Below are 27,074 nucleotides of genomic sequence, written 5' to 3'. Positions count from 1 at the left end.
TTGCTAGGGCTGTCATAACAAAATGCTGCAGGCTGTGGGCTTAAACAAAGATGTATTCCTCACGGTTCTGGAGGTTAGAAGTCCAAGGACAAGGTGTTGGCAGGGCACGTTTCATGCTGGGGCCTCTCTCCTTGGCTGGGGGATGGCCCTCTTTCTCTTCTCCCCTTGTCTTCACATAGTCTTTCCTCTCTGCCCTTACAGGTTTGATGTCTCTCTTTGTGTTCAAATTGCCTCTTATAAGGATGACTGTCAGAATGGATGGAGGCCCACTCTAAAGGCCTCATTTTAACATAATTATCTGTTTATAGGCCTTATCTCAAAACACAATCACATTCTGAGGTACAGGGGTTAGGAATTCAACATATACATTTTGAGGGCACACAACTCAGTTCCTAACACTAGATTTCCGAAAAGATTTTACACATCAATGTATATATTTAAAAGATAATGCTAGAAATGTGTTTTTCATTTTTCTTTTCTCTTATAATTTTTCTGAGGACCCAAGTGACCTAATTCATAATAGTTATGATCTGCCAGATGCTTACTCTGTGTTGTGTGTGTGTGTGTGTGATAGAGAGAAAGACAAAGAGACACAGGGAGACAGAGCCAGAAAGAGCGATTTTCTCAGTACCCTTTCTCAATACTTTTTCTCTTTTAATTTCTGATAACACTTTTGTTAGGCAGCCTCCCAAATGGCTCTCAGTGGTCCGCAGCTCCTGTTCATGCCCTTGTGTATCCACTTGAGTGTGGGCTGGATTTATTCTTTTTTGGGGGGTGGGGGTGGACAGGGTTTCGCTCTATTGCTCAGGCTGAAGTGCAGTGGTGCAACCTTGGCTCACTGCAACCTCCGCCTCCTGGGTTCAAGTGATTCTTTGCCCCAGCCTCCTGAGTAGCTGGGATTACAGGCGTGTATCACCGCGCCCAGCTAATTTTTGTATTTTTAGTAGAGATGGGGTTTCACCATGTTGCTCAGGCTGGTATCAAACTCCTGGCTTCAAGTGATTCACCCATCTCAGCCTCCCAAAGTGCTGGGATTACAGGCGTGAGCCATTGTGCCTGGCCTGGATTTATTGATTCTTTCCTAATGAGTAGTATATAGCAGAGTGACAGGACATCAGCTCTAATATTAGGTTGTGAAAAGACTGTGGCTTCCATCTTGGGTGCCTGTCTCTTCGAGTGCTCACTTCTAGGGAAAGCTGGTGGACGTGTCTTGGGCAACCCTGCGTAGGGTCCCATGTGACTGAAATGGAAGCAGAGCTTGTGAGACCTGCCAACAGCCACATGAATGAGCCTGCAAGTAGCAACCCTCAAGATGACTGCAGCCTTGTGGCTCACGCCTGTAATCCCAGCACTTTGGGAGTCCGAGGCGGGTGGATCATGAGGTCAAGAGATGGAGACAATCCTGGCTAACACAGTGAAACCCCGTCTCTACTAAAAAAAACAAAAAAACCCAAAAAATTAGCTGGGCGTGGTGGCGGGCACCCGTAGTCTCAGCTACTCGGAGGCTGAGGCAGGAGAATGGCGTGAACCCAGGAGGCGGAGCTTGCAGTGAGCGGAGATTGCGCCACTGCACTCCAACCTGGGCGACAGAGCGAGACTCCGTCTCAAACAAGAAAAAAAAAAAAAAAGATGACTGCAGCCTTGAGGAAAACACCAAGGTAAAACTTTCTAGCTAAGCTGGCTGGATTCCTGACCCACAGAAACTGTGGAATAATAGATGGCTGCTGTTTTCAGCTGCTAAATGTTGACATAATTTCTTATGCAGCAGTTGATAACTAATACAAGCTCAGCCTGCAAATGTCAGTCCAAATTTTCCTTTTCAAGCTGTAGCTTGGGATACATGAAAAATAAGCAAGTGTTTTCAAAAATCAGTTTCAGAAAACTTTCATTAACACCTTTAAATTGAGATGAAAAACCTAGGATGAAAGTTTTCAACACAATAACAAACCTGAAAAGAAAGACTGCTTTGCTTTGTCTTTCTATTATTAAAACAAAATTGCTTATTGTGTATCTTAATGTGATTGATTTATATTTTAGTTCTATAATAATTTAGTTTGGGCTGAATTTTGAAAAAAAAAAATCAGCTGCAATTTTAGTTTCCCTTTTAAGAGAGAGCTAAAAGTTCAAGAATTACAAAATTAATAGTGTCAGCAATAAGAAATTACATAGTTAACATGAAATGCCCATCTGGATGACAGAGCCAGATTCTTTACTCATTGCTCACATGTCTTATAAGCCAGGAATGGGTCTGGTCCAATCTCTGAGTCCATCATGATCTGCTTCTCGTGGTGCTCAGGCACCTACCCTGTCCATCCAAGATGATGTGGGCAGGCCTGGGTGATACCCAGGGTAGTCTATCATGCACCATTCTTACACTCTCATTCTTTGTACTTATGCTCTTACAACTTATACACTGTAAACATGATTCCAAGTCAGCAACATTTTTTTTAATTGGAAGGCTTTAGACACATTGATATAGTTTGGATGTTTTGTCCCCTCCAAATCCCACGTTGAAAGGTAACCCTCAATGTTGGAGGTGGGGCCTGGTGGGAGGTGTTTGGGTCATGGGAGCGGATCCCTCGTGAATGGCTTGGTGCTGTCCTCATGATAGTGAGTGAGTTCTTGAGAGATCTGGTTGTTTAAAAGTGTGTGGTACATGCAGGATGTGAGGGAGAGGAAAGGCCTCTTCTTCTTCATTGCTTTTATAATCATTGGTTAACAGTTAGGGTAGCAGTGCTTCCATATAGGACAAAACCGAACTCCATGGGCTGGAGAGGCTGCAAGGCAGGAAGGGGGATAGTTGCCCCAAAGGATGTTAGAGAATGGGCAGTTTCATAATTTTCAGATTATACAGAGGATACAGACTCTAGTTAAAGTACCGCCTTGGATTTCTGTCCAAAATACTCTCTTGTCCCTCCACGGTGTGCATGTATGTGAAATGCATGGCTGCATGCATGTGTGTGTGTAATCTAACATCAGATGCTATATCTATGTGTATATACAGGTACCTAAACTATGCCTAATCTCTTAATTTGACTCTATACTGCTTGTCAGAGAAAAGCAGTAGAACATTTGTTGATTTAGGCCATATTTCCTCTATCGTCAGCAATAATCTTTTGTATTTTAAACAGATGTCCCACAACTATCAGAAAAATATACAGTATTTTTTGTTAGTATTTTAAACATCTTAGCACAATGAGTCATAGCATGGGTCTGGAATTCTGACCTCCTGAGTTCCAATTTTGCTTTACTACTTGCTAGCTACGTAGGTGTGTTGTTTCATTCTGTGAATTCCACCTTTTCATCTTTAAAAGGGAATAACAGCAGATGTTACTGACAGGGCTATAGAGTGCTTAGGATCCACACACAGCTATTAATCAATAAATGTTGGTGATCATGCAGAAAGGTGGAACAACTTTCTTAAAATAAGTAATTCTCCAGCATATAACTGCAAACAAAATTCTAAGTAGAGAAAGTGTTATTATTAGTAGTATAATCCTGAGCTATAAAATAAAATGCTCCAGTAATATCTATATTATCTATTCTAAACACAATAGTTATAATGTAATCCATCTTTCTAAGCCATCTGTGAGGGTTTGGTTACTTCTTCTTACATAATCTCATTGAAGAGGATCCCATGGCATGGAATTAGAGGAGAAACCACTATGTAGTGATGAGATTTATCTGCACAATGCAAGATTTCTAGCTAAGCTGCATGTAAAAAGTATGTCTTGACTTGCATCTTAGACAATAATGCCATGGGAAAGAGTTCTGCAAATGGACTTGGAAACTTTTGATAAGGAAAGGGTTAAGATAAATGTGATCCTGTAGCTTGGTGGCCATTCTATGACACCACCATAGAATAGCACTTAAAATTAATCTCCAACTGCGAATCACTTTCCCTTTATAATAGCACATAACCACTTTACTATACTACCTAACAAGATGTTTTGGGTAATATCACTGTCTTCAAGGCCTGGGAATAAGGATCAACCATGATTTTTCGGGCCTAATATAAATTTCTGCCACAGGCCTCTAGTCAGGGCCTGTATAGGGCCATTTGCATATACTCTCTGCCATTAATTTTTGCCACAAAGCACACAGTTCTAAACCATAGCATATGATGTGGGACTATGAAGAAGCATTATTTTTATTTTGAATTCCCATTCTGCATAGCTAGTTATTTTGCATCCTTTTTGTTCTGTCATCAACAGGAGGAGCAGTGTCAACAGTCACAGCCAGCTGTTGCTGAAAGGCCCAACACCAAATCCCAGCTGAAGAACAGCTTCTCATCTTTTGAGACACAGCACAGGGTGATGGGCATGGAGCTCTTCCACACTCCCCACAGTCTGACGTGGCTCTCTCCATTGTGCCCTCCTGGCACCCTGCTCATATTTTATTCTGGCATCTGTATCGCTGCATCTCACTCACTGGTTTGCACTCCTGTATCCCCTTTGAGGGAATAAACCTTATGCTACTGCAATCCCAGGATCTGATACTGAGATAGACACAAAACGGATATTTAAAAATTTTTGATAATCAATGAATGGACAAGGAGAATAAATAATATGAAAGATGAAATAAAGAAATAAAAGTATTAATGAGAGTATAAACATATCCAGATTGGGCTGGGTGCAATGGCTCATGCGTGTAATCCTAGCACTTTGGGAGGCTGAGGTGGGAGGATCACTTGAGGTCGAGAGTTCGAGAGCAGCCTGGCCAACATGGCAAAACCCTGTCTCTGCTAAAAATACAAAAATTAGCTGGGCTTGGTGGTGTGTGCTTGTAATCCCAGATACTTGGGAGGCTGAGTCAGGCGAATCACTTGAACCTAGGAGGCGGAAGCTGCAGTGAGCTGAAATCACACCAACCTGGGTGACACAGGGAGACTCTGTTTCAAAACAAAACAAAACAACAACAATAAAAAAAAAAGGAAAAAAAAGAAATCCAGATCAGACTATTATGTTGTAGTGTTCTTTTTCATTCATACCAAATGGGAAAGAATTTCCTGTCAATGCTGGCAGTCTCTAGCTATCATGTGGCAGCATCCGGGAAGGACCTTTGAGGCCACGCTCTTTCCCTCAGGGGACAGTGAGGTGCATTGTCCATGGCACCGATGGGTTTTTCTCTGGGTAGCAGGAGGTTCCACAATTCCCCAGCCCCATTTCCTTTTAAGTCATTCTGGTTATCATTTCAGTTGAAAGAATTGGAGCTACTTTTCACTTGGGAGAACATAATAAAAATCACTTATTCAATACTAAATTAGGATGGACAGCCTTTCTCTTGGGAAGAAAAGCAATAACAGATCACAATAATGAGATTGTGCAACAAGCTTTGAAAATGCTTATACCACGTTTATATGAAACAGTATTTGCTTACATTTCAGATATAGCTGTCGATTTATGGTTCGGAGCCATGGAGCAGGTAATAAATATGACTGTGACAACTTTCTGAAATCATTTTTATTACTTTTTAAAAATAAAAATACTATTTGCCTGTTCAATTCATATTAAACTATAGCTTCTAAAATACTCAACTTTGGATTTTCAAAATCGATTCTGGAAGGATGTAGTCCATAATACTATAATTCATTTTTCAAAGTAAATAGCATCACTGATGCAGTGTGTTCTAAAAACTTGTGTTCCAAGCATGATATTAGATTTTTAGTCCATATCATTGATATTGACTTTACCGGGTCTTATAAAATGCATTTCCAAAAGTAATTACATGTTTTGTAAGATGAAACTAAATATTTAATTTTAAATTTAAATAGAACAAACAAAACATTTAAAAGTTTATATTAAAAAATTGGTGAAAGAAAAAGAATTTCACTATATCATTTTGTATATCCTGAGAAAGTTATGTTTCTCTCTTTAACTTTCTAAATTCTAACAAATGAGGTCAAAATTACCTACCTTTCAGGGATTTTTAAGTATTATAATGTATAAAATATAACAGAGTTGGTAGTAGTAAAGTTATTATTATTTAAATATTAAGGGAAGTCTATGGATAAAATAAAAATAAAAACAACAAATACATACAATTAGTTTAGTTGGGTACTTAGATGTTAAGTGGGACAGTGTGTAATGATGCAATTATTTAGTAGCTGGTTACAAAGCACATTTGTTAAAATAGGAGGGGAAACCCCTTAAATACAAGAGAACCACATAATAAAAATGCAACAGAAAAGCAGCTTGATGATGTGCACATTCAACTCAGTAACATGCTTGTAAATACAGAGACCTAGGCTGTCTTTGTTCATTTTGGGGGACAGATTCTAAATGACATCTCCAACTACCTCTTACCCCATCCCTGGTAGGATCACATTACAGATATCCACCCTGGTTTTCAAAGTTGTGCAGATAGCTAACCATGCTCCTAGATTCACCCCAGACCTCTGAATTGTCTAACCACATCTGCTTTGCTCTTAGTTTCCACACACAGAACTCTAGATTTGTTGGACATTTGAGGTCTTTAGCAACTTCAGCAAGAAAAAACTATAGACATAGAATAGTCTTTCAAGAATAACAAGATGAGTTAAGTGGTAAAGGTGTTCACTTATGAAGGGACTTATCAAAATTTTAGTCCAGGTATGCCTTGCTTTCAGAGAACTCAAATGTAGAGAATCTAAAATCATATATCTATTCTTTCAAAATTAATTTGTCGGGCAAGAGATATGTGACGTGGAAACATAGAGATGAAGCCCTAGCCTAGCAGTCCACAGCCTAGAGAAACAGTCTTAAAGCCTTTTTCATTGTACAGCACTTTCTCTCCATCATTTATTTGTTTTGTCTATCTGTCTGTCTGTCTGTCTATCTATCTAGCTATCAATCTATCTATCTAGCTGCTAGCTAGCTATTATTCTATCCATCCAACCATCCTTTATCATATACCACCGTGGTAGAATATTTTGATCTCATAAAATTTACCTCTACCCTAAAATAGAGATTTAAAAAGATAAAGAATACACACAAATGACATCTCCAACTCCCTCCTACCACATCCCTGGAGGGATCACATTACAGATACCCATGTGGGTTTCCAAAGTTGTGTATATAGCTAACCATGCTCTCAAGATTCACCCCCCATCTCTGAATTGTCTAATCACATCTACTTTGCTCTTAGAACAAATGGAAGTTCTAATCATTTCTCCCTAGTAGATGATTTTGCATACCCCTTGGGATATGAGCAACCCACACTGGAGATCACTGCCCCCAAAGGTTATAAGGCATGTGAACAGATCACCATCAGAAGGCACAGAGATAGAAGCAACTAACTCCCTAGGGGAATTGGAAAGACTTTACAGGGAGAAAAGATTTATAAACTGGTTCTTTGAAAAATGAGGAGGGTACAAAACATAATGTAGGAGGTGATGATGTGTGTGCACATAATTATGCACTGATCTCCTCTAAGGGAATAATAAAAAGCCAGACTGACTCTAGGACTGGATATTAAACTTGGTAGCTTAAGAGCAGGAAGAGAAAGAATTCTATTCCCTTGGAAAAGAGGCATGACCCTCGGCTGCTCACACTCCATGCCCAAGGAGTGCTGAGATGCTGCATCTAGTCCAAGAATGTATTTGGCTGAAGCATTAGCAAGAGAAGTATAAAGAAGTTTGTTTTGCAAACAATTTTTTATTGCTTTCCTAGAAGTGCTTTTACTTTCAGACTATTAAGACAAGCTGAGATTCAGATGTGGAACTAGTTAAGAGAGAAAAGAAGGTTCATGGCTTAATTAGGTTGGAGGCTAGTTGGCCTGCCTTTAACTTTGTCTTGCAGAGACTTCATGGGGCTTGGAATAAAGGCATTATTAAAAAAAAAGACAATGCCCTCCTGATTGTTTGCTGTGCACACCCTTCCTCAGAAACCTCAGAATGCATGGTGGGAGGGCAGGAGGGATAGGACAGAACTGAGTTATTGAGGATCTCATTTCAGATAAGGCTACTTATGACAGAAGTTTGGACTGGGTAAAATGTCAACACAAATGGGGGCTGTGGATTGGCACACTCAGGTGAGGAATGGCATAGAATCAGAAACACTCACGGAACAGAAGACATTTACCAGGAAGATGGGGGAAAGGCAGAGGGAACAGTGAAATTATGAGATAACAACCTAACCTCTAAACTCAGGGCCAAGCATATACAGAACATTTTGTGAATTTCAAAATGCTGCCCCTGCAGAAAGACAATTTTTTAAAGAAATGCCCACTCAAGATTGACAAAGTAAAAAAAAAAAATGGCACATCCTTTGGGTGGATGAATGAGCAAAAGTCACTCCTTCCTTTAGGCTAATTCAGTACTGGGCCAGGGCCCACAGCTTGAGAAACAATGTAAGTGGGCTTTCAGCCCCCATTCACCCTGCAGTGCACAAACTGCAGAATCCTACCTGGAGGCCTGCACCATCCTTAATTTTTTTTTTTAAATTCATTGCTCACTTGGAAGGCTACAATAGCCTTGCTATTTCCTTTATTGCATTATGTAGCCTCCTGCAACAAAAACTGAGCTCTTTGCCAATGTGGATCATCTTGATATTCCTAGAAACCAGGAAGTAAATGCAATATAGAAATGCAATACAGACCTATGTCTTTGACTTATGATGAATCAGCTTATGATTTTTCAGTTGTACAGTGGTGCAAATGCTATATCCATTCAGTAGAAACTGTACTTTGAGTATTCATGTAACCATTCTGTTTTTCACTTCAGTAAATTATTCCAAAAATTACATGAGATATTCAACACGTTATTGTGAAATAGGCTTTGTATTAGATGATTTTGCCTAACTGTAGGCTAATGTAAGTGTTCTGTAGGCTAGGCTAAGCTATGATGTTCGGTAGGTTAGATGTATTAAATGCATTTTCAATTTATGATATCCTCAATTTATGAAGAGTTTAATGAAATGTAACCCTATAATAAGATGAGGAGCATCTGTGTATTACAGTTCACAGAAAAGCAAATATTCTATCTTCCCAGGAAAAATGTTAAGAAATTATGCAATGTTAAAGTAATGACTGTGTGAATAAACACATAAATTGTGAAGTTAGGTCAGAAGAGTAGTTTCAAGTGGGAGGAAAAGTTAATGGCAGAAATGTGAAAAGATGAAAATCTTTTACTAAGTTAAAAAACTGAAATTAAAATTAATTTATCTGTACATTGTAACTCAACCACATGGGTTGGCTAACTAGATAGAAATCTTATAATTTGACGTAGTGCTACGTAAATTTAAAAAAGTTAACAGTATCCTGAAAATAATTTTAAAATAATAATTGTGTGAAAACTGGCATTGGAAATAACATTTGTTGTTTGTGTGAATGAAAAGTTTATTGAAAGGTTGAGGGCAGAGTGAGGTGCTAAGAGTGGCTTATTGAAATCAAAGCTCTAGAGTAATCTGCATAATTATCCTCATCATTTTCCTATCAGAAAAACTGATGATGTGTAGACTTTCCCATGACCACATGGCGAGTCAGGGGAACAAGGAATCAAATTCATGATTCCCAGTCCCAGACCACCATTTCATTATTCAAGAAGACCTAGATCTACCACTCATGGGAGGTTAGCCCAAAGCTCACAAACTAGGTCGCTGGGTGAAGTGCAGCGAAGCTTTCTTTGTTTCAATTTACAGGATGAAATAATGGGCATGGACCTGGTAAATTGTACTTGCAATTATTTTCTTAATTATAACTGCAGGGTAATTTCCGCAGATAGGGCGTATAATATAGAAAGATTTTTTCCACCTCACACTAAGGAGTAGGGCAATTGAAGGTCTTCCATTTCTCCTATAAGGTGTTGCTGAGACATCTGATATTCCTCACATATAGCACTTCGTGATTTTTTTGTACTTTACAACACCTGCACATGACAGCCAAAAGAAATGGTGGATTTGGAAAAGAAAATGAATTAAATTGGTTGTTGGGATCACATGGACAAAAACAAGCATTTGGGAGTTTTTCTGCTATACTTTTCACTTTTCAATCTATGGGCTTAGTCTTGTATATACACCATGAAATATGTTTTTCTGCTTGATTGTTTCCTATAAAAGACTGTAATGTAAGAATGTGTTATTTGCTCCAATTTTCTCCCCATTTACTTGATCAGTGTAAGAAACTATTCTCCTCTAGCCTCAGATAACATGTTATTTATTACTATCACGTTTAGGTAAAACAGAGCCTGGAAACACATTTTATTGATTTCTTATGGAAATAGGAATATGAGTGTCTGAAAAAAAAAAGTACTCACAAAACAGAGATAAAAACCAAAACCAGAACTCGGTCTCACACCTAATGAAAGCAGAGAAGAACAATAAAGCGGAAGAACACAACCAGGCATAATAGGAGGAAGAACAGAATGAAAGATAGGCTTGTAAAAAGGAAGAGCAAATTACTGCAAGCAACAGAGGGAAGGAGAATTTCCTCAGGGGAGGATTAAGGAGGGAAAAGGCCAGAGAGAAAGAGGCCACAAGAAAGCAATGGAAAGAATCAAGCAGGGCGGGGGCGTTTTGCTAGGCTGTTCTTTTCTGTCTTTTTTTAAATTTTATTTCTTTCCTTAACAACACATTTGTTCTTCCAGTGGTAAAAGGCAGAGGCAGAGAAAAGATAAGATTTCTCACTTCAAAATTGTGCCCACTTTTAATGGTCCTTTTTCTCTAACCCATTTGGCACCTAACAATAATCCATTAAGAGAGGTGCCGAATCCTTATGTCGATAAACGTATTTTTTCCTCTCTTGGAAAGACATGCTACTAATTGTTTTATTTCAGAAAGTACTTTTGGCAATGCTGATTTTATATCCCTAAGTGCCCCCTAGTGACAAGGTCCAATTTCAAAATCTCTTTCACAGTAATTTTGTTCAACGGTTTCCCTTTTCGCAGTACAAATGTGGCTGTCGTAGGGACAAACAATCCAACTTTCGATCGATTTATTTTAATTAGGCAGAAAGGAGGGTTTCTTGAGTAGGTCTAGGACACCATAATAAATTACTGTTTTTCTTTATAAATTAATTTATAATTGGAAAAATTCACAGTCCCTTAAAATAAAAGCAGCACTCCCCAAATTACACTATTAACAAAATAAACTATTTGGACTGTGAGTAGTCACATTAGCTTCTCCTCTGTTAAGTTATATGAAGACTCAGATTCGTGACATGGTTTCTTTTAATTCAGCTTGTGAAAAAACAAAACAGCAGCACAGACATGAAGAATGACAGGCTATAATTTTCCAGTTATGATTTCTCCTGATCACTTCTGATATTCCTATAATTCTAGCATGAAACATAGACATTGCAAGAATAAATGTTAAGGCTTAAATACTGATTTAGTGACTTATGTGATATGGGCATATTATGTAATTTCTTTAAGCCTCAGTTTTATGTCTGTAAAATGGGAATACTACTACTAAGAATAAAAATATTGTGGGGATTAAATGAGATATTATATATCAAGCTTTTAGCAGCATCTCTGCATATGTTTAGGACTTAATAAATGATAGTTATTAAAATGCTCAGCCCAATAATTTATAGAGGCCAACCTTCGGTCTTTTCTTCTCTCTTTAAAATTTGGTGGAACCGATCTTAATACTTTGAAGCAGAGTCACAATGACCTTTAAATAGAGTGAGGATGATGTTTACTTCAAATCGATGCTATTTTTAGATTCTCTTTAGATCCTGAGTACTCAAGAGCTTAACTAGAACATTCAACAAATCCAGTTCTATTGTACCATGTTTAGCAAATTGTCTATGAATTTAAACATGCAAATAGGAGACATTATAACTTCTCTTCGTATATTGTTTTATACATTAAAAGATCCTGGAATATATTTTCCTCATTTTATTGATGAGGAAACTGAGGCACAGAGGGGTTACATCAATTGGTTTCCATGGGGGAAGGGGCAACTCTCCAGGGGAGGCATCAACATCTCCTGGGGGTGAGGGGGAAGCTCTTCCACTAGGGGCAGGAGAAGCTTAAGATTTGAACAGTTCTTCCCTTGCAGTCCCTGAGCCACTATTATTGATGTAAGCATGTTGAATTTCTTAGCCACTTCTGGGATGGAAACAAAGTTAGGGACTACTGGGCTAGTAACTGATTTTGAATGAGAATCTAGGTCTATTATATTTATATTCCCATAGCTGCATAAGGAGACTTACTTCTAATTCTTTATTCAGAATTTTTAGCTTCAAATATTTGTGGTTTTTCTCACTTGCACTCCCTGTACCGCCCTAGTCTTACTTCCAGCACCTTTTTACAGAGCTAGTTAAAAGGAAAACTGATTAGCATGAAGTTAAAATGATCGATATGCCGCTGGAATTTTCTCTCTGATGAAATCAGAAAAATAGATCTTAGTCTGTGCCCTAAGAGAGGAGGTCCACTGCTCTAGGCTTTATTAATTTTATTTATTTATTTGGTCAGGAGCAAATGCTCATTGATGAATCTATTTTCAGAGCTCTCTAAAATGTATACCCCAGGTGTGGAGAGGGCATGCTATATTCATAGAAGGAAGTCCACCAATTCCAATGAACTTGATACAAATAAGTACTTTGATTGTTCTGAAAACCTCCAGCAGTGTGTGGGTCTTGAACTGAATTTATAATGGTTTTCCCTGCCATATAAATTTTTATTATAATGCTGTTTGGCCTGTTAATTATTTAATTTCCATTCACTTGATTTCAAGTATGGTTGAGATGTCAGAGATCATTAGTTGTTTATCCTCATAGTGTCCTAGATAGCCGGAACAATTGTTTGTTTCCAAAGCCCATTTGCCATCTGCAGTTGCAGCTCTTTTTATACCACATTTGCTTGCCTCCTCCACCATTCCAGATTCAAATGATTTATGTGATTGCTTCTCAGGCTTTCTGGGATTGCTGCAATTTTTAGACGTTATTTCGGTTCAACCTGTCATATAAAAACTGCAGAGAAAAGTCCAATCTTCCTGAGATAGATTGAGTCAAAGCCAGCAAAGCCAGGTCATTTGAACAGCCTTGGTGCAGGTAAACTAGACACTGGCGAATGGGCAGAGATGGTGATCCTGTCGTGGCAATATCAAACATAGCATGAAAGCAGGAGAGAGCACATATTATGCTTTGCGTATTCCAGTCCCCCTTGTGTGTATGCGAGCATGTGTACGTGCATGTGTGTGTGCGTGTATATGCGTGTGTGCGTGTATATGTGTGTGTGGGCATTCCATGGAGCTTACTTCAAGCTCCTAAAATTCCAGATTCAACAGGCGCAATCCCCACTCTGGTATCAAAGTCTCCATGGTGGAGAAACTCACTGAAGTGTGGATTCACTAAAATGTGAATTGTTGACAATGTTACCTCTTTATGACATTTTCTGCTTAAGTATCCCTTCAATTACAACTATTTAATAAAACAGCTGTCTCCTGTTTCCATAGTCAGTGAGAGATGGTGGCTAAGAGAGAAAGACACAAACAGACAGCACAATATATGTTTCGGAGGTAAAATTGATAGATAGCCCTTAATTGAAAATGCAGACTAAAGAAGAGGGAAAGTGTCAAGTCCTAAGTTTCCAGCAGGAGCAATGAGGTGACATTTACTGAACTGAGGGATTTTGGAAGAGGGCCGGGGTGAGGCAGGTAGCACTAATGGCATATCAATAGGCAGGTGGTTATGTGGCTCTCATGTTCTGAAGATAAGCAAGTGAAGAAGAGACATTGGCTTACAAGAGCAGGTACAATCACTGTAGGAGGGAAAGAGGATAGATTAAAAAGCAAAAGGCCAAGCCAAGAATAATCTAATGAGTAAAATTCCAATAGAAGAACAAAACTCAAAGGGATGGAAAAGGAACAGTCAGAAAGGGAAGGGGGAATCCTATTTTTCTAGAAGAGAGGATAATAAGATTAGGGTAGGTCATGTCAGATGGACAATAAAGTGTCCTCTGAATTTAACAGCATGGAGATCAACCATTCGCAAGAGCAAATCAGTGGAGTGGCTGGGACAGAGCCAGACTAGGGTGAACATGGAGAGAATAGGGTCTGGGGGGACAGGAAAGGGTATAGATAGCTCTTCGGAAATGCATGGCTAAGGAAAAGAGCTATATCTGGAAAGGGACACAGGATTCAGGAAGATCATTTACTGATTGATTTATTTTTTGGTGGGGGAGAATACAGAGCATTGTAAATGCTGACAGAAAGCATCCCGTAGAGAAGAGTTTAAAGATCCAGAAGAGAAAGCGAGTCACTCATCAGGGAGGTTCATAGGAGGACACGGAGAGACGGGACCCACAGCATAGGAGGGACGACTCACCACTGATAGGAGGTGGGTCCACTCCTCCCTTGTAACAGGAGAGAAGGAGAAGACAATGAGAGCAAAGCATATTGGTGTATACAGATCTGGTGGAGATATCAGAGATAGATCTCAGCAGATGCCTTCTATTAACTTCTCTGGAACATGAAGAAAGTCATCCACCGAAGAGGAGAAGAAGATGGGGTTGGGAGATTAAATTTCAAACTAGGAGAGATATGGAATTGGTACTTCAGAGAACTGACCTAACGAAATTCAGCATGGTCAAGCAATACTTTCAAGCATTTGTATTAATAACAACAATCAAGTAGTTAGAAATGAGAGCATATCACATATAAATCTGAAAAGCATTATCTCCCCTCTTACACTTGGTCCCTCTTAAGCATGCTATATTAAAACCAATCAATTTAAATGTAGTTCTTTCTCTAGTTTGTAGTTCTCCACCACTTAATATATCTTTTGGCTTTGAAACAGTGTGTATTGAGCAGATCTTTCTTTAAGTTGACAATCCTTAATTGGAAAAAGTGAAAATAAATTGCAAAAAGTGTTAAATGAGTTCCTTGCTAGGCTAGGAGGCAGTCGTTCATTCAACTGCTCCCCCTGTCCTCTTGTATCTATCTCTTTTCCCTACCTATCTCGGTGGCTTTCTTATTCCTTTAGCACCTAGCACAGTGCTGGGCTCACAGGAAGTATTCTGGAATATTGGCATTCCATTCTTCTGCCATCATCAGGAGAGTTGAATCTTCAATGGCCCTTCAATCTTGAGACAGGATTGCAGTAAGTTCTTGTTTCTTTGGTTCTGTTCTATTTTTTTTTTTCCTTTCCTTTGTCAAAAATACTGAAACTCAGAATTGAAAACCAAAGGAATCACTTGCAAGTGCTCTTACTCTTGTCCTGTGCTCTTCTTTCCCACACGTATAGAAATATACCTCTATAGTTCAGGTAGGGTTTTTGCACTGTATATCAAGGACTTAAAGAAGAAAGGCGGTCCTGTTGATTCTGCTTAAATATTTTGTTGCAATTTGTAACAATCTGTAACTCTGAGTCAGTCATGGAATCTCAAGTCTTTAATGTTGAAAAGGATCATAGAGACAGTTTCATCTCCCCTCCAGCCTGGACTACACTCTATTTTATGGATGACAAAACCTACAATGGTTAAGTGTGTGTCCTGAGGAGCCCATTCTGTAAAATAATGGCCTTGGAGTTTCTATGAACATGACAAAGAACTCTTTCCTAGGAGGAGGCCAGGCATTTACATGCTCATTTTTCTAGCATGGTGTTCTGCACTCATTATTGCTTAATGAATGCTGGATAATTTGAATTCGTTGTTCATGATCCTTTACTGAAAAAAATAAGCACAGATCTTTGGACTAATGGAATTTGCCAAGTCATCATCAGGCTAAGGTCTGGGTCTTAGTATAATTTCCCTTCTTTCAGTTCAGAGTTAAAATATTATAGATAGGTGGGTGAAGTAATGCCAGTAAGTATGGTAATAAATTTCTGACACATGGCATGCAATCTGTGAGGGCATTCCTTCACTTCGGCCTGTACTTTGGGCAGTAATGAAGTGGAAAATTAAATTAAATAAGCTTTTATTATTCTGTGGCTCTGTTGAAAAGGGTACCATCAAACACTTTAAATAAAAAACATATCTTCTGAAACAAAGCTTCTGAGTTCTTTGGCATTATTGAACTGTGAAGAAGCCTTCCTCTCATCCACTTTATGACTTTCTTTTCTTCTGCTTTTGCCTTTGGTAGAATCATATCCACGGTAAATTATTTGGGGTTGCATCAGAAATACACACTTCATGAGCCTCGGAGGTAAAACCAGAAGGCATAGTTTCTAAATTAAACCAGCAAAAGTAAAAAGGTAATACTTTTGTTTTATTATTTTCACATATCTAACCCTCTAACCTCAGTTTTCTGTGAAGCCTTATAAGTCTTAGACTGCAATATTTCTAATTCTACTAGGTTCTTTACTTAAATATAATTCTATCATACTCAGAATCATTCTCCTTTATAACATGTCTGAAGATACATAATTTTTTCATATGAAGTAAATTTATTTAAGATCAGAAAATGATACTTGACAGCTGAAAGGGAGATCTCATATTCTTAACTTTTAGCCCTGGGGACTTAAGGGAGGTCACTCTCATGGTCTATGTTTTTTTCCTCACTTCGACTTTCTTCTTTTAGACTATTATAATTTTAGTGACATATGAAAAAAACAGCCTCCTCTCCCTGTGTTCTTGTCTACTGTAAGTCATTGGCCACACACGAATGTTACATGACTTGAAGTAATTGTCAGGGTGAAATCAAGATAGTTGTCTTACATTCAACTCAAGTGATCTGATGTTCCACCAGGACAGAGACAGGGCAAGTGCAATGGGAGGAGTGTGAGGTCTGCTGCCCTACAGCCTCAAACTTGTATCCTAACTCCTCCTCTGCTTCCTGTGGGGCTGTAGATGAGGAACAAAACTGCTCTGAACCTTGGGTTTCTCATCTACAACATGAAGATAATAATGTCTTTGATATAGAGTTGGTCTGAGGATTGAACGAGAGAGAGTTCCCATCTCTCATCATACTCAAGAATTAGTACCTATCATTACTGTGTATTTTGGCATCAGCAGAAATGTCTCAAGGGATGATGGGAAGCCCCATCTTGATATCTGATTGGGAATTTCCTGATTGGGACTATTTCTAAGGGGCACAGGACACCAGCTGTAGAAGCTATAGTCACTTGCAGGAATTATGGCCATGAGTTGTCTCAAGGGCAGATGGGTGGGGAAAGGAAAGAGAGGGCAGTGAATACACTCAGCAGACCAGCCTTGGGTAGGCAGTGGCTGAGGAGTGACAGGTCTGCTGAGGCCAGGGCTCTTGGGGTGGGACCGGGAATTCAGACATTGTAAAGGCTCCCAGTGATTTCTGATATGCAGCCAAGCTTGAGAAGCCCTGGCATGGAGATTAACAATAAGGAGGACTTGAAGCCACAGGAAGATTTATCTCCGGGTCTTTTTGGGTAATTAGTGACATGGAAGTCTGTCCTGGACAATGTAGTAATAAAGTCAAAAAAGAATGACAAAATAGCAAGCCTATAATCATATGCATTAATTTATTTAAATTCCTATAATAAAACACCACTGAAGTGGTGCATTTTCTCTTGGTGAATGCAGGAATTATTTTAACAGAGCAGAGAGTGCTCATTGGTGTAAACAGACATGCTTCAAACAGTTCATAGAATCAGGCACACCAATGCCCTGCGTGCAGGGCCATGAGTGGAAGGTAAGGGATGCCGCTCAGGCAGAATAGGAGAGCCAGGGCCCCATGAAGAAAACTTTGAGCCATTCTCAGGCTGGGGAAAAAAACAGACAAGAGCAGCACCATGCAGTAAATCACTTGTTGAGGGGCCAAGTCAGGGTTAGCAGAGTGAAGGCTGCTAGAATGAGGAAATCCCATCAGGAAACTAAAGTGGCCACCCAGAACAGGGATGGAAATTGCAAAGGGGAGATCTTTTAAGAGAAGACAATAGAAATAAGTTCAGGGAGCCTTTGAACTTGAATTGCTCAGCTGTCTATTGTATCTATTTATCTTACTTAAAAAGGTTCCAAACTCTCAGTCTCAAGGAGACTGTAATATACCAGTGAGTGAGCTGGGCTTCCCTCTAAAGTGCCAGGCAGTGAGCTAGACTCACGGCTTCTGCTTCCCAGTTTCTCCTCTTCAGGAGAGTTCCCACAAGGCCAGCAGGTGCTGGCCGCTGGTGATTCCTGACAATTCCCTGCACACTGGATCCGAAGTTTAGATTGCTTGCCTTCTACTTTCAAGACCACCTTTGCCTTTGCCCTTTGCAAAATGGAAGCAAGTTTCTCCTCTTTTGGTACACAGGCCCACATGTATCTAGTTGTGCTTTGGCCCATGCAAGCCTTTCTACAGGATACTGGGGAAAGGGGAGGCATGCATCTGCCCAGACTCTGATGCCAGTAGTATGCCCCCAACTCCATAAACTGACAAATACATAAGTACATTCCTATTTGTTAATTATAATTTATGTACTGTTGACCCTTGAACAATACAGGGTTTAGGGGGGAGCCAGTCCCCCTGTGCCATCAAAAATCTGAGTATAACTTTTGACTCCCCCAGAATTTAACTACTGATAGCCTATTGTAGATTAAAAGCCTTACTGATAACATAGTCGATTAACATATATTTTAATGTTATATATGTTATATACTGTATTTTTGCAATAAAGTAAGCTAGAGGAAAGAAAATATTTTTAAGAAAATCATAAGGAAGAGAAAATATGTTCACTATTCATTAAGTGGAAGTGGATCTCATAAAGATCTTCATCCTTGTCTTCACATTGAATAGGCAGAGGAGGAGAGGAAGAGAAGGAATTGGTCTTGCTATCTCAGGGGTGGACGAGGCAGAAGAAAATTCACATATAATTGTATCCACACAGTTTAAACTCATGTTGGTCCCAGGGTTAACTGTAGTTCTTTACAGCTTACAGAGCACTTTGGCATGGAAATGGAAACTATAAACAAACAAACAAACAAACAAAAAAGACAAATGCCTGCAGTTCAGCAAGGTAGAACAAATTTTCCCAAATCACACAGACAGGATGTAGTGAACTTAGAACTCTAGTCCAGGTGATACAGTTCCAAGTTCAGAGTCCAAAATAAAACAAAAGGTACAGTAGTTATAAGTCAATTTAATTCTCAATAGTTTTGGACATGCGGCTAAAAATTATAGCTAGTGGCCATCTGTCAACAAATGTAAACTATGAAACTGGATATTAAATTATATCTAATTTAATACACTGTACATAGGATCTAATTTTACATACTGTGGCCTAACAGTGTGCAAAATGTTAGGCTGCCCCTATAGTGTATATATGTCACCTCTGTCATATACCTCTGTCAAACCGGTACAGTGGAGTCCTGCCTTCCAGATCTAATTCTTTCATTACTGTATGAGCTTGGGTAGAGCCACTTAAACTCTGTCATTTATGAAATAAAGGATTATATGATTCAACTAGCAATGACTTTCATGACACATGCAGTGTATCCAGTAGCAACAAGTGAAGTGGTATCCATAGTTTCTCATTCCATGAACTTGTGTGGTGCATAATATTTGCCAAGTCTGTGCATGTAATAGCAATAGCTAATTTTCAGAGCATGCTACACGTATTGAATATACTGTCCATTTCAGAGCCCTTTGAACACAACATTGGCAGATTCATGAATTATTATGTCATTACCTTTCCACTACTGAGTGAACAGTTGTTAATTTAAATATTCTTTTATAATCTGATTACTTGTTTGGCATGAAAAAATTAGGAAAAATAATTAAACAAACAAGAAAGCCAAAGCTTGAGCCCAAGGCCCTGATCCATGACATGAAATTCAAATACACTTACGAGTATCTGAGCATATTTTACTCTTCTAACAACTTCTAAAGATTTAATTCAAGAAACGACTCCTTGACTTAAAAAAATTAGCAAAGAGCCTTACTCAAGGTACTGTGCAATTAATATCACTATTGAAAATTTTCCTAATTGCTTCTCTCTTTTGCATATATTAGCAGCAGGTGTTGTTTTGTATTTAACTTATTATACACATTTTGTTATGTCACAGAAAATCCAAAATTTCATTTTAAAGTTCTAATTACCTAGAATTTCCTAGATGATTGTTTATTCCTTGAAAATTAATGTCTTGACACAGTGCCTTTCAAATAATAGTAATGTAGAAAATGTAAACTAATTTGAATTTAATAAATTGATTGCCAACTCTTTCTTTCATGTAAAAGTAGGTTGGGCACACCTTTGGTAACATCAACCCTTTGGAAAAGTTGGTAAATAAGATTTAAGTTCAATTGTATTAATGAAATTACAAAGCTATGATTGTGGTATTATCATAAATAAAACATGTGAATGCAACAAATGTTAAATAACAAGATTCAAGAACTCTGCAACCAGGCCCTCATTCACAAGCCTACAAGAACATGTGCACTTCATTAAAGTCAATGGAGTGTACCAGTTCATCTTGGCATTACTCATAATCGAAACATTTCAATTTTAGTTAACACACACACACACACAAAACTAATTTAAAAGTCAAATGAGTAAATTAGTTCTATGCTCCTACGTTCCGATTCCATGTTGATATCAACTAGCCGAATTTAGCCTCAGGAGGTATGAAAAAATATCTAATACAATGAATGGAAAAACTTTTAAAGAATTATAGATCTGTTAAAATGAATGTTTTTGCAACCAACTCAACGAACATATATTTTATATTGTAAGAGCCCCTCAAACTGCTCTGTTAGAAAACAGCCAAGCTTAACTACAGATTTACTTCTAGATTTTGAAAGCAGCGAATCAAAAACTGGAGGATTTATATAAGAAATACAGTCCACCTCCTGAAAAAAACATTTAAATTGAACAGTGATCGATTGAAAAATATTTTCTGTGTACACATTCCCCTGGAAAAGGGGGAATTTTTCTGATTTACATCTGGTAGATTTCTCAATTGTAGTAAACACTATTCACAACACATTCTAGACATTTTCTTGACCTTTATTTCTGTGATACGCTTCTTTTTTTGCTTTCCCAGTTTTTGTCATTTTAGGGTCTCTCTCTTTTCTATTGTCTCTTTTTTGCTTATTTCTTTATCAATCCTTAGTGGGGGTCACCGAGGACTCTGCCCTGCATTCCTTACTCATTCATTTCTACATTTTTAGTCTTTTGACTCCACCTATGAAGTTAATGATTTACTTCATGAATACTTGTTTCCATTTGAGCCTCTTCCTAAAACTAGGTTTTATTTATGGTCATTTGCAGATATCTAATGTGATCCCAAAGCTCAAAAAAGAAAAGTATTAAAATTCCTAGAGTTTTCTGCTAAGATATTCTTGTAGCTGGTGCATTCTGGCTGTGCTGCAAGCTCAATGGCCTGGAATTTCATGCCCCATGATTAGACATCCTGGCACATTTCTCCAATTTTTCAGTGTAAAGAAACATACTTTTTATTTTCCGAAGTTTAAATGATCACCAGAGAGGCAGTTGGGTGTGTGTGTGTGTGTGTGTGTGTGTGTGTGTGTGCAGGCACTGCACATCCTTCGGAGAGTGTGAGGGGAAGGGACCTGAGAAGAGGAAAGCAAATGCTGCCTGGCCAGTATAGGGCGTGGAATCAAGGAGGGGACACTGACTTTGAACTCTGCACCCAGCTCATCCATCTGCCTGCCCCCAGCCTTGTTGGGAGCATCCAGTCACACAGATCCCTGCCTCTCCTGGCGACTCTGTGTGGAGGGATAGCATACGTGCTAGCATACGTGTACCTACTTCCTAATAGCAGGAAATAATGGCTTGAAAAATTCAAAAGTCACAGAGAGGGTTATGTAGGGGCTCCTATACTCCAGTAGACTAGGCTGACCAAAGGGTAGAGGATTCCACACATGGTTTCAGGCCTTCTTTTCCTTTATCACTCTGCATCATTTCTATGAATTCTTTAAAACCCTTTTTAGTAGAATTCTCTGCTTCTTGTTTCTCTGCAGTCCATATTACCTGCCTCAGATTGATGGTGTATGTGAGATTTGGGTCCCTCGCAAGGTCTCAATCTAAGTCCTGGATATTATTTCAAGGCTTTGCTTCAGCCTAATCATGTGACACGTGGCCTTCTACAAACTTCTTCAATATATATGTGCACATGTACCTGATGTGGATCCTACATTCAAACCCACTTGGTGAGCATCCCCCTTTCTGTCTCACTATTCTATAGACCTCCTGTCTTGAGAATTCTGACCCTGCTCATCCCGGCCATGGGCTATCAGTCACCACTTATAAATGTAAGTTGCTTTTTGGGCACTCTAAACAAAAGCATTAATCCTGGCTTATTATGGCTATATACACCTCATGCTTCTTTTGTAAGGAGTGTGGCTTGGCTTATAAGCTGCTGAAAGGCAGAGCAGTCTGCATTGCTATCACCCTTGAGCGTGAACAGCATGCTCACCACTGCCTCTTTCCTACCTCACTCTACCCGTTTCTCTCCTCTCCTGTTACCTTGGCCTAGAACACATGGCTTTTACCTGCCTAAGGATTTCACCTTTGCTGCTTTCCCTGCACAGAGTGCTCTTCTCCACTGGTTACATGGCTGGATCCCCCTTGATCCAAGTCTGTGATTAGATGCCACCTGCACAGGCAGGCCCCTGTTCCTGTCTTTATAGCACCCTGTTGCTTCCCTGCAGAAAATCTAACAAAATCAAAAACTGTACCTTTGTTTACTTGATTAACTCTCCCCTCAGACAGTAAGCTCCCAGAGGTCAGGTACCCGGATGTTTGCTCACCACTGTATATCCAGCGCCTAGCACAATATGGGTCAATAAACACTGATCAAAGGAAGTAGTGTTAGAGCTTTCCTAAGCTCTAGGTCATGTTAGAACATTATCTTAATAAAGGTGATGAGGGTGTTTTATATATCTATACCTACATCAATCTCTGTCTGTATAGTTGTGTGTATGTATACATCTATGATGATAGATATAGTATGCATGTATGATATTAAAGACTTTATTTAAATACTGATTTACAGTATTAAATCACTGTATGCAATACAGTGATTAAGAGAGTTTGATAATTTGCCATCATCCTCTCACTGCAAAGGTGAGGATAAAGAACAGAAATAGTATGTTCTGCCTCCCTGGAACTGAAGTCCTTGCTGAAAGACAGTGAATAATGCTATAAAATCACTTGTGATATAAAGATCATTATCTAAAGTCATTATCATAAATGGGACATTCAAACCTCACACTGAGTTTTTCTGGTACTTCAAGCCTGACAATTTTCAAAACACTCAAACTTCTATTTCTACTTTATATTTCTCAGAAAAAAGAGAATAAACCAAGGAGACACTGGAAAATTTACGGTTAATCACAAATTATTTGGGTATTAAATGCATTTTCAACATAACGATATTTCTGACTTATGATGGGCTTCTTGGGACATAACCCCATCATAAATCAAAGAACATCATATTCACAAACAGATCTGTGCAAAAATGTCCATAGCAGTCCTATTCATAATAGCCTCAAACTAGAAACAATCCACATGTCAAAAACAAGATAATGGATAAGTAATTTGTAATGTAGTCATACAGTGGAATATCACACATCAATAAAAAAGGAATGAATGATTGATATATGCAACAATCTCAAAAATATTATGGCATGTGAAAGGGGCCTTTACAAAGTACATGCTGTGTGATTCCATTTATATTAAGTCCAAGAATAGGCCAAACCAAACTATGGTGAAATACGTAAGAAGTGGTTTCCTGGGAAGTAAAGAGAAGGTAGAAGAAGGGTAGGGAGGTAGGTGATGAAGTTTTGAATTGGAATTGACTGGAAAGGGCAAAGAGAAAACTATTTAGTGTGTCAGATTCAATACCTTATTGTGGGTGGCTGGTATACAGGTGTATACAATTCTCAAAACTTTTACTGGATTGAGAGAATACTTAAGATCTGTGTGTTTTATTGTAAATTATACATCAATTTTAAAATTAAGAGATTCTATTATTTTGTTTAAAATTGTATTACTGAACACTATTTGGAATACTTCCCTACTTTCTAGGCATATGAAGCATTTTTAGAATTCTTGTATTTTATAAATTTATCAACTTAGTTTATCAAGTATGATGACAACATTAATGCATCCAGTTTCCTTAGATTAAGCCTCAATTTACTGTGAACTTCAAAAACATACAGAATTACAAAAACCAAAACCAAAAAGCCTGTCCAGAATTAAGATTAAATTTTCAGAGATGAATGTCATTGCCACACTATGCCAGCAAGGGGAGTAGTTACACTTTGAGAAGAGCTCCATCTCCATCACCACTGAATTATTCTATGGGGCACTTTAACAAGGCCCCAAAAATTGACTTTTGGGTGTTGTCATTACGGAAATGACAGATCATTTTAATGCAAGAGAAAAAGATTGAAAACCTTGACTCTTTAGATTACTCCAAACCTCAATGAGAAGGAGAAAAATACTTGCAGATCAGCTTATTAAAATATTATGTTCATGTAATTCAGGTACCAGGAAAATATTTAAGAGAATAGCTAAATTAACTGCAGGGTGCCACTTTTTCTTTGCTAATTATTTTCATACAAGAATACTCATACCCTTTCCCCTACAAAAGAAAAAAAACCCAACAACTTCACGGTTTATTTTTATACATGTGAGAAGGACAGCCCCAGTGTGTGCAGAATGTACAAACTGTTGGAAAATCAAGGCTTGGTCTGACAGTAGATAAGGCTGGCAAACAGTACTTTTTCTTTCCCCTGCAGAATAAGGGCTTTTCAGTTGAGATTGTTAGGCTACGAATCTGAAGATTTATGCTGAATTTTAAAAAATATCATCATGTTCATCAATTCTTATAAGATTTGTAAGGCTTAATTCTCACAAAAGCTTAGGAAGGCTGCAGAAAAGTCTCTAACTATCCTTTCCTACCAACTTTGGTAATCCTGGATTTACAGAAAAGAATGTTCAGGCTGACAATGGGAAGCATGCCCCCAGGCAAGCAGGAGAGCGAGCAGGAGAGTGGGCCTACCAGATATGGACACTTAGGAGATGGGTACCGGCCCTCTTTACCCTCTAACCTTCATGACAACCCCACCCTTGATTCTAACACCATAACACCTTCTTCTCAATTTGTCTCATTCCCCGGAGAAACTGAGTGCAGAGGAGCTAGCAGTGTGTGCCCCAGAAAATACCCTGAGCCATGCCCGGTGCTGGGCTGGAGTCTTGACTTATGTTTGGGAACTGTATCTCTGCAATCTGCAGTGCTTGTGAATACGATGTACCTCCCTCCCTTTGCCAAATGAGGGCAAAGACATTGAGTACAGGTAAACAATAGTCCATTTCAGGACCCGTGCCCAGGAGAACATGCCTACCAAATGCAAAGCTCTAGGGCACCAATTGCCGGTTTGTGGACCCACAGTAGCCTGCAAGGATTAACTCCAGCTTTAAAATCACACGGCACTGCAGTTTGGCACAAAAGCAGCCCTCTACTCTGAGAGAGAGTATGCTATCAATATGTAAAAAGGTATTACCCTTGAATATGTGTATCCTTTTGCTGGTACATAAACCCTGCCTCAAGATATTCTTCATGAAATTCCAAGGAACATTTCTCAGTTCAATGACCCTAAGAAATGATTTTGAATTACTCTCCACGTACAAAATAGAGGAAAATATTTTCTTTCAGTTCCTGTAACTGGAGGCCTAGAGACGTATAGGAGTCAGAGTCAGAAGAGTCAAGTTTTAGATTCTGCTTTGAACTTTATCAAGATCTCCAAATCGGAGATGCTAGTCTGGGTTATATTCTTGCTGTCAAGGACTCACAGAACCAGTCCAAATTGAACACCGTTTCACTACATAGCAAAAAAAAAAAAAGAGAAAAACATGTTAATGACATGCCACTGCACACCTCTCCCTAATGTTGGCTTTGCCACTGAATGGATGTGAGTCTTGTGTTCTTCTAAGTGGGAAATAAACTAAAAGACCATATTCCAAGGAGTACTAAAATCTGTGAGATATGTAAAGGATAGAAACAAGAGTAAAAAAGAACATACACAAAGAACCCAGAAATGGGAGACATGTTGATTACAGGAAGAAATAGAAGGAGGGTGTATTTAGGGTCAAAGAAATACAATGAATAGATATTTGTCTTTGCATTTGTTTTTAATGAGTGGTGAGTTGCTTTCTTGAGCAGATCTAGAATGAAGACTGCATACAAACCAGGCAGAAATAAAATGGGAGTTGTAGAGGGCACTGGAGGGGTGGGTGTCTGGCATGACACTAGGAGATTAAAGCACCTTGGAGAAAGGACTGATGTGCGTTTGTAGAATGGGAGAGAGTACCCTGTCTGAAACCATATTAGGAGACACATTACTTGGTGCTTCCTACCCTGGGAAAGGCAGGGCTGCACTTCAGTGTGGTTCATGCTGTGTAGGGAAGTCCCACCTGTGGGGTTGAGGGTGATAATGTGCTATGGGGCAATCTCCATATTAGCAGGTTACCACAGTGGACCGAAAGAAATGTACAGGAAGCAAGGCGCTTGGAGGTGAATTTCACGTGATTCATGTTGGAAGTCACAGAAGAGTGGGCTTTGGGAGCCAAGGCTGAGAAGAGAGAAGAAAATGCTCTGGGTTTCTCAACCCCTAATGAGTCTTTGGAGTTGTCTATTCACAGGAGCCTGGAATTTTATCTAATTGGATAGGTTTTTCCAGATGTTTCAAATGTTATTCATGGGAGATGTTTATATTCATTATCTCCAAAGATCTTGACTAGGAGCTAGCACCTTGCATTTGGTATATCCTTAATGAATAGCCATTGACTGAGTGAATCAACCATGCTCTCAAATGAGGAATGTGTCTTACATTAATTAAAATAGGAGTCAATAACGTGCAAGATATAGCCTATATTTCCTTTATTACTGCCATTTGGCAAATTGAGGATGAAAGCTCTAACAATTCAAATCTCTCTCGGAGGTAAGTTTAGTAACTATCAAGATAGATCTTGGCAGCTCTCTCTTGGGGTCCCCAAGCCTCGCTAAAGATTTTAAGAGGACACTGAACATTTTCCTAGTGGATGGTGAGATAACTCACTTCCAAGTGTGGGAGGAAGTGCAATCTTGTCTGTTGCAACAAGCAAATTCTGGAATGAGGTTTAGACTTGGTGCTAAAGGTGTGAGGGGCAGGTAGCATGCAGTCTGGCTCCTTTTTATTAATGGTTAGCTGAAACTTTACCTTTCTATTTCAGAGGAGGTGGACAGCTTTTTTACT

General features: G+C 38.9%; 1 protein-coding gene across 11 annotated transcripts in view; it reads right to left on the bottom strand.

Annotated features, from left to right (window-relative positions):
• CHST9 (carbohydrate sulfotransferase 9) overlaps positions 1-27,074 on the bottom strand; it is a 287,688-nt gene that overhangs the window by 88,159 nt on the left and 172,455 nt on the right. For 3 of the 11 annotated variants that reach the window (XM_058438524.1, XM_058438525.1, XM_058438523.1), the window contains exon 4: positions 22,512-22,600. The exons of 5 other annotated variants lie outside the window; for them this stretch is intronic. In XM_058438524.1, coding sequence (XP_058294507.1) covers positions 22,512-22,600 — 89 coding nt within the window. Of the gene's footprint in view, positions 1-22,511; positions 22,601-27,074 lie in introns of those variants that run through there. 3 more of the 11 variants (XM_058438531.1, XM_058438528.1, XM_058438530.1) reach the window with 2 other exon arrangements.

This window comes from Hylobates moloch, unplaced genomic scaffold (genome assembly GCF_009828535.3).
Source record: "Hylobates moloch isolate HMO894 unplaced genomic scaffold, HMol_V3 SCAFFOLD_5, whole genome shotgun sequence".
NCBI lineage: Eukaryota > Metazoa > Chordata > Mammalia > Primates > Hylobatidae > Hylobates > Hylobates moloch.
This window is presented reverse-complemented; position numbering and strand designations above follow the sequence as displayed.